The 15,567-nt window shown below is 47.2% G+C and overlaps 2 protein-coding genes across 2 annotated transcripts in view; both read right to left on the bottom strand.

Moving 5' to 3' along the window:
- The window catches only part of LOC113207136 (6-phosphofructo-2-kinase/fructose-2,6-bisphosphatase), a 35,042-nt gene extending 29,246 nt beyond the window's left edge, over positions 1-5,796 (bottom strand). The window contains exon 1 of the mRNA XM_026423541.2: positions 5,541-5,796. Within this exon, the coding sequence (XP_026279326.1) occupies positions 5,541-5,784 (244 nt within the window). The 5' untranslated portion in view covers positions 5,785-5,796. The remainder of the gene's footprint in view (positions 1-5,540) is intronic.
- A 408-nt stretch (positions 5,797-6,204) lies between these two features.
- Positions 6,205-15,422, bottom strand: LOC113207135 (chromodomain-helicase-DNA-binding protein Mi-2 homolog; the record flags this gene model as incomplete). Its single annotated transcript, XM_052273628.1, is given in 16 exon segments — positions 6,205-7,851; positions 7,930-7,978; positions 8,065-8,193; positions 8,281-8,464; positions 8,551-9,444; positions 9,538-9,699; positions 9,910-10,188; positions 10,279-12,135; positions 12,215-12,523; positions 12,605-12,860; positions 12,977-13,089; positions 13,162-13,336; positions 13,427-14,810; positions 14,894-15,062; positions 15,146-15,271; positions 15,349-15,422. Coding segments are annotated over 15 exon segments (6,119 nt in total), but the record flags the coding sequence as incomplete, so codon positions are not given.
- Positions 15,423-15,567: the final 145 nt, after the last annotated feature.

Below are 15,567 nucleotides of genomic sequence, written 5' to 3'. Positions count from 1 at the left end.
TCGCTGTCGCTTCACTTTTGTGTCGGGGTCATCTGCCCGGCCGTCTCTTCGTCGTCTTGTTTCCGTCTTGAAATCGACCGTTTTCGAGACGAATGCGAGACAGGGAAAAGACAACCACGACACGACTGAAATACCACAAAGAGCGATCCAAGGCTTGCTGGAAACGTCTCTTTCTCGTCTCGCGGGAGTCTTTTAGGGGTGTTCTGGTACTGGCTTAGGTGTGTTCTAGCGGTATTCAAAAAAAGACTAGCAAAAGACGGAAAATGGGCATTTTTTTTCATACGGGACGGCGGCGGCTGCCCCGGCCCAGCGTGCGGTGGTGGAAAGGCACCGCGGGCACCGGAGACGAGACGACGGGTTAACACGGGCGCCGTATCAGCCTTATCAGCCAGCCCTTGGACCGGCATTCCGGAGGCTTTCCGCCGCCCAGGAACACCAGTCCTGCCCACTAAAATGGGAAAAGGACCTAACAAAGTTTAAGTATGCAGCGGTGATCGGTGCTCCGAGGCAATGGGGGGCCATCATCCAAAAATCGTGTACAGGTACACAAAAATAAAAACAACAAGAAAATACCAAAAATACTAAATACATAGTCTAGAAATACACAGAAATGCATTCAGATGCATGTCATAAATACAAGAAAAATACAAGAAATACACGTGAAGTGTAGACAAAAACACAAGTTGGACTCCCCTTGGTCCAGAGCAAGCGGTGCGTACAAAAACATAGCCTTTCCTGGTTCAAATTAATAGGCCCTATTTGGAGGGTGACAGGGGGCTCTACAAGGTGTGAGACGGAAGCCCGGGTGGGACTTGACAGAACTGGCCATGTCTCCAACGCGACTCGGTAGCAGGTTCATCCTAACGCGGGGCGGGGCGGGGCGGGGGCGTTGAGGTCGATACGACTCCAATCAATACATGTCCGCAAACACGCATCTCCGCGCCCCGCCCCGCCCCTATAGCATGGCACCTACCCTAGAGGTGGGGGACCCTCGAGCAGGTGCCACATGCCGGGCACCGCCTGTCCACGTGGTCGCTCAGGCAGGGCAGGGCCGCGGGATAACGCCACGCCACGCCACGCCACACTAAGCCGAGCCACGCGGGCCGCCGCGGGCCGCGAGCCGCTTGTGCCCCGCGGACACCTTCATACTTCAGAGAGACAAAAAATAATCAAAAAGCACACAGAACACAAAAAAGCAAAGCGAGAAAAAATGCGAGCAGATAGTCTGGTCCGGGCTGCTGTCGGGATGGGGGGGGGGGGACAATACACACAAATTGGCACGCGAGGCGGATTTAGAATTCGGATGCGCGCGGGCCGTGCTAATATTTGACAACGTGCCCAAGACATTCCTTTATTGAGGAGGGGAAGGGGGAAGTGATCTAGGTGTCTTGTGATACAAAGCAAATCACACGAATCCCCACTTCGGATTCAAGGAACCGAACTCGAGGAGGCGACATTATCTACTTATCGGGGAGAAGAATTACAATAAGAAGCTACAAATGACAGTGTTGATCCCCGGCGGCCCACGCGGCTCGGCACGGGCCTACTGTACTCTCGCGCCTACCGCAGCCTACTGTGCGCGGGCCGGGGCCCGGGGGCCGGGGCCCGGGGGCCGGGGGCCGGGGGCCGGGGGCCGGGCGCAAGTACAGGGCCGGGCGGGGCGCGGCGGTTCGCGCCAGATTACAGATTAATCGAGAGATCATCGATTAGCGTTCGAGTACGTTGCCCACATACCCGGATCGGATTTCCTCTCCAATATGGGACACGGCGGGACATGCATTTTGTGAAGGCGAGACGGGAATTCGTCATTGTTGTCGCATCACCCGCAAAAATGCATCATCATCTTTATTTCTATTCCCGATGGCAGAGCCATGTCGGTGTCGCCCGCGGCCCCCGCGGTATGCGCGCCACGCGTCCGCCGGCTGGAGGCTGGGCCGGGCGCCCCGCCGCGCCCACGGCACGGGCCCCGGGCACCAGCGGCACAACAACATTGGAAAAGTTGCAGGCGCGTTGGACGGACGGACCACGGCGGACGCCACGACCCTCCACACCCACGGGGGCAGCACGCACAGACACCGTGGTGGTGGTGTCCCCGGGGGCGGGGCGGGGCGGGAGGGGGAGGCACCACAACATACAGGCGCTTCCATCACGCGGCGCCCCCCGAGCCGCGGCCCCGGCGGGGAGGGAGGGAGCGAGAGGCAGCGGTGGATGGAACTTCCCCGACCAAATAGGCTTGGGGCGCTACTAATGCAATCTGCGGGATCACATTGGATTCTCCTCGCCGCGCTAGTGCTGCGGTGCGGCTGGCGCGCGGGGGGCTTCGCGATGTGTTGTATACCGGGTGTATCTGCGCACACGCCACGGGGTAGGCAAGCCCGCGCAACGCTCCGCCCGGGGCGTGGCTCGCACACCGACACACCCGGTGCAAGCGTCATTAGAGACCAGGTAGTAGAGGCCCCGGATCGGTGGGTTCGTAGTGAAATTCTGACCCAAGCTATTTCGGTTACTTTACCCGCCCAACCCAACCCAGTCTAGACCAATGCGACCCATACGCATATCAGTTGGGTCTGTCAGACCCACCATGGGCCACGCGGGTCCAGTCTGCGCGAGCCTGGACCCACCTGACCCGTCTGGGTCGTTTGGGTCGGCCTACCAAAATTTCGTTCCCCGCCCCGCACCTCCCTGCCCCTCGCCTGCAGCCGAGTGTAGCGCCAGCTAGCGGTGACAGGTGCAATGCTACCTTTGGGTCGCTTGGGTCAAGCGAAACCACGCTAACCCATTCCGGCCCAAGCGACCCAACAAACCGAGCTAAAAACCGCGCGGCCCACCGGACCCGTACAGGCCACATGGGCCAGTGTCACATGAAATCGGGCCACTATGCGCAAATATTACGAAGAGGTAGGCGCTGACCCAACCGACCCACCGATGCGGGGCCTCTACCAGGTAGACAGCTGAGCGCCGAGCTGACGGTCGGGGTCGCTGTGGTGTAAACAGAGCAAGAAGGAGCGGCCGGCCTTGGCTAGCACGCCGTCGAGACAGCGGCCGCCGCCCGGGGTATAAAACAAAATGATAAACCGAGAGGAGGGTGAAATTCCAGACTTCGAGCTCGGGTCCTCAGAGCGGGGGCGGCGGGGCGGGCAGGGAGAGAGGGCGTGCGGCGTGCGGGGGAGGGCAAAGTTCGAGACGAGTCATGCCCCCTCTCCTCTCCTCTCCCCCGCCAGCCCGGCCCGCCCACCTGCGCGTCCCTATGGAGGTACTACCTGCTTGCTGGACGAATTAATGGGGGACCCTAATTTCGTCGAGGCTGGGGTAACACACACACACTCACACAACGCCTAATTGCCCAGGGGAGTGCGTGGGGGGCTATTTGGTCTGATAGCCGCGCAGACGCAGACGGGAGGAGATGGAGGAGCCCAGGGAATAAAAGGCAGGGAGCAAAGGCCCCCAAATGTTGAGGGTCGTGTCCGAGCCGGCGCCGCCGGTAGCTCGGGGCGTCACCCTGGTGGGCAGGCACGGCCACGCCCCGCCCGCTGGCCTCGGCCACGGCCGCGCTAACAGGTGGCCTTGCACTGCGGGGCGGGGGGCGCCGCCAGCGCTCGTCCGGGCCTAAAGGACCCTCCCGCAGCGGGAGGGCGGGCGCGGGAGGCGCGGGGATCTGCCCCTGGAGCTCATCGATTCAGCCGGGCGGGGGGGCGAGTCCGCGTGGGTGGAGCGCGCTAGAGCGCGAGCAGGGGGTGGGGGCCGCGAGGCGGGTGGCGGAGGAAAGAAGAGCACACGCGCGAAGCACGGCAGGCCATAGGCAAAGCACGCCGGGACCGTACGAGACGGGATCCATCTAATTTTAGGAGCGCAGCGAAGACACAGCAAGCGGAAAGGCGAGGGGAAGTGGCCGCGGCGTGGGCGCGAGGGGGTCGGCGGGGGGAGGAGACGGGGATGGGGCTAGCCATTTTCCCTTCGAACCATCGACCCCCTCTTTCTGCCCTACAGCCTATAGGGACATTGGCGGGGAGAAGGTGGGGGGGATGGGTGGCCCCACAGGGAAAGGGCTCAGGAGGGAAGCGCGGAGGGGCGGGGCAGAGAATTCAAGGACACCGCCAGCGAAGGCCGCGGTGTGGGGAGGGGAGTGCAGGCTGCTCCGTCGCTGTACAACCGAGTAGAGACAAGTGCCTGCCTGGTTTCCCACCCCTGACCCTCGACCTTTGCCGGCGCGGTGCGTCGCCGTGCCGTGCGCCAGGTCGCCGTGCGCCAGGTCGCACCGGAAGTCCCGAGGGCGCGACGCGCAGTCAGGAAAAGCCGCGGCGATGCCGCCGCTGGCCTCTGGCGGCCCTGCGCTGATAACGTGGCGCGCACTTGCACCCCGGCCGCCGTCCGTGAGCGCGAGCGCGAGCGGGCGCCGTCCTCATCGTGGACATGACGTCCAGCAGCGCTCGAAAACAAAAGTGCGCTCAATGAGGAATAGAAGTATGGGCGAGAAAGTGCCTTCTAGAGTTGGTTGGAAAAGAAAAGACAAGCCCACCCGCAGCGGCGGCGGCGGTGGTAGTGGTAACCCTGATAAATATTGATGTCGTGGGGAGGCGGGGGAGGGTGCGGGAGCGGCCGCGCTGAGGGGAGGGGGAGGGAGTGCCAGGCGAGGGTCCCCAAGTCCCTGGTGCAGTCCCTCCCTGCCCCGCCGCCGGTGCGGAACGCACAGACTAAACCCTGGAGGGAAAAAAAATGGGAAAAAACATGGGCCGGGTGACGAGACTTGCCGAGAGTTCGGAAAACGAGTTGTGTGGGGCATATGGTGGGTTGCTGCGCCACCTTTCGGAAGCTCTTAGCCGGGGCTCGCCAGGCCAGCGGGAAAGTGCCGTGCCCTACCCTAACACTATCCTTTCTAACAAGCTTTGAGAAAAGCTGGTCCAGAAAAAATATTCTGATTACAGTTTTGATTTATTTTTAGACGAATCCTGAAGTAATAGGGAAGATTAGGGAGTGCAAAGCAATGAAGAACACACAGAGGAAATTAATTTTGACTTGATTAAGCATCAGAAAAAAATAACCTATTGATTTTGAAAGAACAGTGTGTGCCCATATTTTGGCATTTTCATTTTGATCATAAGATTTGGTTAGAAAGTTAAAAGTTTTCATTCATGACTGCAGTAGTTCAGATATGCAACAGGGGTCCCCTCTATAAATCACATACATATGATTGAACAATTAGTTGCTTCTTAACATCCCAAAACATGAGAGGTAGAAGTACTAATAGATCAAGTTATTTATAAGTATTTAATCGCATTTGACGTAGTCTGACAACACTAACAGAACCCCGGGGCAACAAAACTAACCCCAGTAAAGTTCACTATGCGCGTCTACTAGTTATCCGTTGATGTGGAACGTCAACAGAAGCGGCAATAAACAAGCAACTCGTGTAAACACTAGAACTGTTCAAAAGACGGAATGACAGGGGGCAATATACATGACTGACACGAAGTGAAATGTGCGGGGACATGTTACCAGACGACACGGCCGCACAGCCATCCACAAAGATGTTCACTTTTTACCTCTTATCGGGAACGGTTTAGTCTGGATGGTCTCTGATGATGGTGGGATATACGTCTTCTTCTCGGGCGACATTGGTGGTGAGGGATCAGAACTACATTTCACGGTGCGCAGTTCGGAGTAGTCACACACGGAGACGGGACTGTGTAGCGCCATTGATCTACACCGCGGCCAGCGAACAGCGTGTGAGCATGGTCTGTTTGACAACTGACGCAAGGCGGACGGTAGTCGGACCGATCTTGCCATCCGCTCTCCCACCAATCCCAGGACCACCCTCGACTCGTCGACCAATCACAGGTCGAGAAGAAAGAGACAAAAGACGGTCGTAAACCGCGCCATGAGCGCCAACTGATTCGCATACCTCCGTTAGGATATACCTCCATGAATGGGACAAGGGGTAGTTGACTTGAGGTTGTTGACTTACGAACAGTGCTACACTGGCGAAACTGGGGCTGTTAGAGTGAAACTGGAGTGAGCCAGGCGTGGGATTTGTGTAAGTACTGACGAAATCGTTAAGGGATCAACTTGCCTGCCTGTCATGGCACGGCGAGCGCGGCGCGCAGTTCAAATGTACCGGCCGACCGGTCGGTCGAGAACCCGACGATGAAGCATCGCAATCCGTTTCCTCCATTCAAATTCTCTTTAGGTGATAATGAATTACATGGATTTATATATGAATCATTTATTAACTTAATGGGCACTTGCAAATTTGCATAAATGCCAATCACAACTTTCATGAGCACTTACACTGACACAGGTCTCACAGAATATTTGAATGCAAGTGCTACATGAAAACCAAATAGTTAACATTTCTACAAAGCATTCGATTCATTTGTCCAAAATTCAATAAAAGTTAAAACGACACTGATTCAATCAAGACCCAATATGAGCCTTGTCATTTAAAAAAAAAAATTAAAAAAATCAACTAAAAATGATATCAAATTACTTCTTTAAAAAAAGGGTGAACTTTTAATAAATTAAATACAATTAGTTTCACAATTTACCTTCATAAACAATGCCTGTTCAAGGAAATACTAAGCGGATACATTAGGAATTGTCCTATCAGCTCCCACTTACATTCTTCTAGGAGGGAGAGCATGAAATACAAAAATATCCAGTTCAGGCCCAACAATATATTCACGGTTGACAGAAATGCAATAATCACATCAGCATAGTGAATACCAGAAGTAAAATTAAAAATTAAGCCCTTTAGCAATGAAAATGAGTTGGTCTTGACTTGGCAGAGATAACAGGAAAGATAGCAAGGAAGCCAAAACAAAAAAACAAAATCAAAACTTCAGAATGTTAGACTTATGTGGAATATCCAGTTCTATCTTTGGTTTTTTCAGTGCAACAGTCACAGAATTCAAAGTGTCAGTTATAAGGGCCTCTGATTAAAAAATTTACTCAAGCAAATTTTTTTTTAAGTGATCAGGGTGCTTCACAGTACAAATAACTACTGAAAGAAATATCTATAATTAGACAAATGAACGAGATAGGAATGGGTTGACTATTATTAGCAGTAAAATCCATAAGCACGGATAAATCAAAGTAATACAAAATTATGTACGTACTAGAAGTGGATATAAAAGGGAGAGAAAGGTACTTCTTTATCTAATTTGAAAGAACTAAAAATCACAATCATTAATATGCCAATTCCTTGATGGAATAAATAGATGCAATATCAAAAATTTATGTTGGAGACGTGTACATTCTAGACAAAATACTATGCGGAAGGTGCGTTTACATTTCACTTTAGAGCTCTCATGATGATGGTTTGATGAAAAGGAAAGGTCTACTTTATCAAAGTAGAGTGCAATACCAAGGTCTGATTATGACATTGGAAAAAATAAAACATGGACACAACTGAAATGATTCCTTAAAATGTAAGATTCCTAAGCATTTAGTAACATCTGCTAGAAAAATGCTTATATTTTAAAAGGAAGTCCATGAAATACTTTACAGGCGATAGTAACAGAATACGCGAGAAAATTCACAGGCCACTCTTGAGATCCAAGGACATGACACCAAAACAGAGTTTTTTTTTATGAAAAATAAAAACAAAGATGAAAGAGAATGAAACAAAAATTGCACATTTACCACACCAGCAAGTGTAGAATGTTGACACCATCCACCAATTTGTCTTTTCAAACACCATTTTTAATCTAAACCTTCCACTCGCTACTAAATCAGTATTTCCTCTTAAATTCTATTGAGAAATTTTCAACCACATTATCACTGCATACATATGCTGCACAAGAGACTGGAGTCTATGTATCACCACACCAAGCTCAAATCAAGCCACACCAATAACTGCAAAAAGAAAAAAAGAATTCAGATTATTGATTGATTGAAACAAAAGGTTCCAAAAATTAAAATGAGGTCTCTTACCTTAGTATCAACATACTTCCAAACCTAAGCAGCTTTTAAATTCAATTAACTGAAGAGAAAGAACAGAAAAAAATTAGAAAAGCGCATGAGACATTATACATTGTTTAGTGAATGATAAGACTTAGTGAAACATACCATATCCCTGGGAAGTGGGCTGTCCAGGGACAGAGTACTGCGGTCGGAAATTGCCAAAGTTAGCTGCACCAAAGCTGCCTGGAAGCTGTCCAGTTTGGAACCCTGAGGGGAACTGGCCACTAATCATACCTACAACAAATAATTAAGAAATAATTAGATAGAGAAACGATAAATATGTACCCAACACAAAAATGAAAACAAAAAAGTGCATCATACCAGGTTGAGAAGAGGTGGGAGTGCTTGGAGCCGACCCAGCAGTCGTGGCGGCCAATCTTGACAGAATAGACCTTTCAGACATTTGAAGTCGCTGGGCAACAGGAGGGATGCGAGCAAGGGTAGCCGGTAAGCGGCTAACATCTGACTTCATGTCAGACAGCAGCTCCTCAAGTTGGTTTAAAACCTGGAAGTGATAGTAAAAATAATAATCTGAGCGAAAGCAAAGAGGGATTTAACAGATAAGTAGGTTGAATCAGACTGGTAGAATACCTTGTGAAGAACTGCATTCGCTGGCTTGTTTCCCGCCAGGGATTCTTTACTGAGATGCTGATGAGATTCAGCTAAACATTCAACTTCTGCAAATCTAGCATTTAAGGACATTGCAGGGTGGTTTGGGTCTTGTGTTAAGTTGAGGTAAGCGGCTCTCCGCAACTGTTCCTCTATCACCAAGGCCTGTTCCAAAAGTTTAAACCTTCTTGCTAAGAATTTGTTCTTAATTTCCAGGAAGTTGCCTTTACCAACATCCATTTTGAAGGGTTCATTGATGATGGCAAACCGGATGTCAGCTTGGATATCTTGCCAGCGACCATAACCATGAGTTACAATGCCTGCTAACAACCAGTAATCATGCCGTCTATGCCAGATTTCATATTCCCTTCCAGGAACTGCCGCTTTCTCTTCATTGACCCACAAGGTATGGAGCTCAGTGAAACCACCATCTGCAATATTGAACATGAACTTCCGCTTTGCCTTTTCCAGCTCCTCTTCCAATTTCTTCTCATCAACCTTGACTTTTTCAACATCTTTAACAACAACAATATCGTCATCTTCCTCTTTAGAATCCTTCTTATCCTCTTTTTTATCTTCCTTAGCCTCCTTCTTCTCATCTTTCTCCTCTTTATCATCATCCTTTTCAGTTTTTACAGCATTTTCAACCTTTTCTTCTTCTCCTTCTTTCTCCTTACTTTCGGTTTTAACAGCTGTTTCTTCAGCCTCTTTCTTTTCAGATGTCTCTTCAGGTTCCACCTTTTCTTTTGTGTCTTTCTCAGCATCGACTTCAGGTTCAGCCTTCTCTTCCTTGACTTGAACTTCTTTCTTTTCTTCAGTACTTTCTTCCTTCACAGGAACTGATTTTTCATTATCCTTTTCACTCTCTATTTTCTCCTGCAAAATAATTAAATTATGTCACCAATATTAGAAGTCTGGTCAAGGAGCTTCACAACAATAATTCATTTGAAAGATGCAAATATTTCTTACCTCATCAACTTCCTTCTTTACTACAGCTTCACTATCCTTAGCATCAACAGCAGTAACCTCTCCATTCTTTTCTCCCTCTTCCTTCTTGTCTTCAGGCTTAGCTTCATCTTCAGCTTCAGTGTCCTTCTTGGACTCTTCATCCTTCTTGGTCAAATCTTCAGCCTATGGATATAATTTAGGAATTAGGTTTAAAATGTTGGTAAGTAAAATTCAACACAGCACAAGAGCCACATTTTACACAGAGCATCGGACAAGCGAGCAACCCTGATCTTTGACCCAAAGATGCTGGATCTTTAAGTGCTCAATAGTGTGCAACGTTTATAATTTAATAACAGTACAAGCTGGCTTTAACTACACATCTGCTGAAATTACCTCTTTATCTTTGTCCTTTTCTTTGTCCTTGTCATCTGCAGCACCTGGAGTTGGAGTGGGGACCGGGCTAGCAGATGCACTAGTGGCTGGTGTGGCTGACACACTAGAGGCTGCAGAAGCGGCTAGAGAAGCGGCAGCAGCGGCAGCGGCAGCATCTGCAGGTCCTGGAGGAGGAGCAACACCGGCTGCAGCCGCTGCACTCTTGACGGCAGCATCCACAGGTTTGCGAATCAATTCAGGCATGCTGTAGTATCCATTGATCTCTTCAAACTCTTGAACCTATGGTACAAAATAACAAAATACATACTTATTTTACATGATCACACTTTAAAAGTCAACGATAACTTCACAAATGTAAATCAAACCTACCTTCTTTCTGATCAGGGACATAACACCAATGCGGGTAAGCACATGCTGTCTGCTCAAACCTTCCCTAGGCACACCATCAGCAAATGTCTCAGCATTGTCTGCCCCAGGTTCACAAAGATGCCGCATAAAGAGAGAAACATAGGCTTTGAAGTTCTTCTCTGACTTTCCACGAAGATCACGGACAAGCCATTGAGAGTTAAAAGCATCCTGAGGTGGCATGCCATATCTCATGATAGCATTAAGGAATGCTTTCCTTTGCCTTGCATTGAAGCCAAGCACCTCAATATTTCCACCAACTCGGGCAAGAAGGGGAGGCAGTGGTCTATCCTTCTCATCTCTTCTTTCAGGCCGCCTCCTACTCCTCCGGCCACCTCCCTCGCCATCACCCTTCTCGTCAAAGTCATCATCCTCCTTGTCATCATCCGATGGAGCAGAGAAATCAGAATTGTAGTCGGAGAGGTTTTCTTGCCATGTTGTATCCTCTCCTCTACCTTCCACAGCACTATCGATGTAATTGACCTGTTTCCGTACACGCTTTCCTTTACCAAGAGTTCTAGCAATATCCTCTTGCTGCTGTTCATAGTGATGGCGGAGCAGTTTCACCCAATATGCTGGATCAGTATTTTCAGCTTCTTGCTTAATTACTTCCGTTACCTCCTCTTCATCTTCACCTTCTTTGGTGTTATAACTGGCAACCTTAAATGACGACAAATATTCATTGGCCCAGTTCTCTTTCTGCTCAATTCCAGTCTTAGATCTCTCCAAGAGTTCATCGATAGCTTTATCGGTATAATGGATAGCATCATCTTCCTTGCCTTCCTCTTCTTTGAAAAGTTCCTCAGTACCAAACCTCAGGATGTCATCCAACTCCTGTTTGGTGAAATTGGTTGACTTCCCACCCATTCCTGGGCGCACAACAAGATGAGTAAGCATCATTTTGCGCTTGGCAACTTGAGTTACTCTCTCTTCAACTGAATTCCTGGTCACAAAACGATAAATCATGACCTTATTTGCCTGACCAATACGATGGGCACGGGAGAAAGCCTGAATATCATTGTGAGGGTTCCAATCTGAATCGTAAATAATAACAGTATCTGCAGTAGCCAAGTTGATACCCAAACCACCAGCACGAGTGGAGAGTAGGAAAGCAAACTGTTGAGCTTGAGGAGCATTGAATCTGTCAATGGCTTCCTGACGGAGTGTACCAGTAATACCACCATCAATGCGTTCATATTTGTAACCTTCTCCTTCCAGATAATCCTCCAGTAGATCCAACATTTTGGTCATCTGAGAGAAGATTAAAACACGATGTCCCGTATCATGCAACTTTCGAAGCATTTTAGACAAAAGGCTCAATTTTCCTGAAGCCTTAATTAATGCGTTGACTTCATACTGGCCATTTGCATTGACAGGAGCCTCAGCCGCAGCCACAGGGAAAAGGTATGGATGGTTACAACATTTTTTCAAATCCATCATAATGTTGAGGAGAGACATTTGCTGACCACCACCTCTAGGATTAAGAGCTTCAAAGTTTTTGGTGAGGATGAACTTGTAGTATTTCTTCTGCATGGCTGACAATTCAACTCTGACAATAAATTCAGATTTAGTGGGCATGTTCTTCAAGACGTCAGCTTTCAGACGCCGCAGCATGTGGGGACCCAGCATGTCATGCAGTTTTTTAACTTGCTCTTCTTTGTTAATGTCAGCAAATTCGTTTTGGAAAGAAGCCAAATCATTGAATTTCTCATGACACATAAAGCTTAAAAGGTGGAACAATTCTTCTAAGTTGTTTTGTAGAGGTGTTCCAGTCAATAGGAGCTTGTAAGCAATATTATAACCAGCCAAAAGCTTGAAAAACTGAAAAAAGCAATAACAATTAGATTAGATAAGAAAACTTATAGAAATACAAATTGTATTCACTTTATGATGGTCTTACCTTGGATTGATTACTCTTCAATCGATGAGCTTCATCCACCACAAGAACGGCCCAGTCAATTGATCCAAGGCAAGCCACATCAATTGAGATCAATTCATAACTGGTTAGCAAAACATGGAATTTAATTGTGTTTGATCGGATGCGACCGGCGCGGTTACCCCGGACTGCACCTTCTTCAAATGAAAGTTCGTGCTCCCTAATTACAGCACGGGCATCTTTGTCACCAACATAAGTAACTACATAAAAGTCAGGAGCCCAAACTTCGAATTCTCTCTCCCAATTAATGATGGTAGAAAGAGGGGCGCTGACCTAAAAATGAAAAAGAAGTGAAAAAAACAACTTGAAGGACAAACTATAGTGACACAGAAGGTGAGAAAAAAATTAACTTACAAGGAAAGGTCCTTTGCAGTGTCCTTCCTTATACAAAGAATATAAGAAAGTAATGGTTTGAATGGTTTTTCCAAGACCCATTTCATCAGCAAGAATGGTGTCAGTTCCTTGACCCCAAGAATACCGCAACCAATTCAAACCCTCCAGCTGGTAAGGATGAAGGCACATACCAGTTACATCTAAGTACTCAGGTTGTTTGTCAAATTTGCGTTTCAAGTCTGTTGAAGGTTTCTCAGGAGGAGGAATAAATCTTCTCCTGCAATAAAAGTGAACAGTGTTTAAAGGTGGTGTCACTTGTTTGATTGATCAAGTTCATGAAGAGTTAGGTGTGTTTGAATTCAAGACCACACAATGACCAAGCATTATACTTACTGAGGTCTGTCACCATCATAATCACTCTCCTTTGTCCTTGATTTTTTGCCTTTCTTGGATTTTCCAGACTTCTTACTGCTACCGCCATCAACACCACAAGCAGCACGGAGGTCCTACAATTTTTGTTTTGGTAATACAATGCAATTTGAGGTTTTATGACAAAGAGGACAAGACGATTTACTCACCATGTAATACTCTACAGCTTGTTTCAGACCGTTAATATGGTCATCATCTTCTTCCCAAGTTGCACTATCATAGGCTAAGTCACGCCATTTCACAAGATAAAGACAGCGACCATCACGCATTATGCGATGATTTAGCACGCGGTGGACCTGGAGCCATTCAGGCTTAATACCGTACCTTTAAGAACAAAATGATGAGAAATGATTGATTAGCTAAGGGAAGTAGTCAATGTCAAATAAAAGAAGGAAGTATTAAGCAACACAGTACCTGTAAAACTTCTCTTCCAAAGCCTCTGAGAAAGCTTCTTTGTTGGTTATCCGCTTTCTTCTAGCATCCATTTCATCCAATGGGTCTTCAAGCCTAGGTGGTTCATCCATATCAAATTTACGCATGTAACAGCGGATCATGATGCCATGGAATACTTCCATCTGCAGCTCAGAGATCCAAGAACAGTGCCAGTATGATTTTTCACACCACTTCACAAAATACTCGCGTTGTCTTTGCGGTTTCTTCGTAGGTTTTCCATCACCGTTTTCTTCTTTCTTGTCTTCTTTTTCCACCCAACGCCAGGTGAGAATTTTCTGTACCTTTCCAGGGAGTGGTTTTGCAGAGCATCGTGGGCACTTCCAATCTCCATCAGGAATTTCGGTGAGAGGTGGATTCAGACAGAAAGTATGATATGCCGATGGACAGGAGTCACAACAAAGCAGTTCTCCACCATCTTTGCAAACTCTGCAAAATTCTTGGTGCTCATCATCCTCTTGCTCCTGAGTACCCTCAGCCTCACAATGGGGACAAGACCACTTTCCTTCAGGGGTTTCCTCTAGCTCAGGTTCTAAACACACCAAATGGTATGCCCTGGGGCAAGTATCACAAAGAATAATTTCCCCTCCTTGTTGACAAACTTCACAGTAGTCCTGATGATCAGTTTGTTCTTCATCGCCATCAGGAAACTTTGAGGTGGTTTTGGTCTTTTTCTTCTTGTTCTTTTGACCAATTTTTGTTTTGGCTTTCTTCCGAGGCTGATCAGATTTTTCTTTTTCTTTTTCTTTGTCGTCAGCTTCGACAGCAGCTTCAGGTTCCTCTTCCTTTGTCCCATATTCGTTAAGCATCTGCTCAAATTCAGCATCAGAGTCCTGATCAGACTTGGCGTCGCCATTGTCATCATCATCTGAACTTCCCCTCTTTCTTTTGCTGCCAATTTTGATTTTAATGGTGGGAACCTTCCCTTTTTTGCTGCCACCTGATTTCTTGCTCCGACTTCTACTCTTCTTTCTAGAAGATCTCTGTTCCACTTCATCTTCTTCATCTTCATCTTCATCATTCAAGGCATCTGTATCAGCACCTTTTGATTCTCTTGTGGAGCGTGAGCGGCTTGGTTTAGGTGTGTACGCTTCTTCATTACCACCCTCCTCCTCTTCAGTCTGAGCTCTGGTGTGAGGATTAATTTCCGAAAAATCACGCCATTTGGCAGCAATTAGCATCATTAATTTTCCTATGGGAACCCTCGGGTTTTCTTTACCAAGAAGTGGTCTTACATGCTGTTGGAATAGCTTGTAAGTTGTGAGATTCTGATAGTCGGCCTCAGAGAATTCAATTTCAACATCTGTCAGACCAAATGTTGCACACACTTCATCCACAGATGGCATTCCTGAGAATTTATTAAGACAATAGTAAGAGAAAATAATTTTCTTAAGTGTTTTCAGTACTAATATAGAAAAACTGAACGCATACCTGAAGATTCACTTGGAGTTGCAGAATTGGAGTTAGAAGCAGTCTTCTCCTGTTTCTCCTGTTTTCCTCTAGATTTCCGACTGCCGCTTTTCTTACTGCTTGACGGAGCTGCATCAGAATCTTGAACAGAGTCATCAGGTGCTGCTTCTTGCTGCTCGAATTCAGCCTCCTTTAAGACAAAAAATACAAGGAATGTGAAATACAAAAAAACAGACCAAGAGACCTACTGTAAATAAATTTAAAATTTATTACCTCCTCACTGTCATTCTTCTTCTTCTTCTTTTTCTTTTTACCCTTTTTATCTTCACTCTTTGCCTTTCTTTTCTTTCCTTTCTTACGTTTGCTATGACTTTCTTCAGGTTCATATTCCTCATCATCCTGGAGTAAGAGGTCACTAATAAGACAAGTACATGGATAGAGATAAGGGGAAAAAACACTGTTATGAGGCTACTTACAGCTCGTTTTTCTTCATCGGAGTCATGGGAGGCATCTTCATTTTTGCCAGCACCATCCTCTGCCTCTTCCTCCCCTGGAAAAAAAATAAATGAAAATACAAAAAACATTATAGAAAAACTTGATATCTAAGAGTAGTCATGATGCAGTCAAAAACTTGGTCATTCAGGAATATCCAAGTTCAAAGACAAGAAACATCTACAAAAGTCTGAAAAGAATTC

The sequence above is a fragment of the Frankliniella occidentalis genome, unplaced genomic scaffold (assembly GCF_000697945.3).
Source record: "Frankliniella occidentalis isolate FOCC.00 unplaced genomic scaffold, Focc_3.1 Scaffold289, whole genome shotgun sequence".
NCBI classification, from domain to species: Eukaryota; Metazoa; Arthropoda; class Insecta; order Thysanoptera; family Thripidae; genus Frankliniella; species Frankliniella occidentalis.
This window is presented reverse-complemented; position numbering and strand designations above follow the sequence as displayed.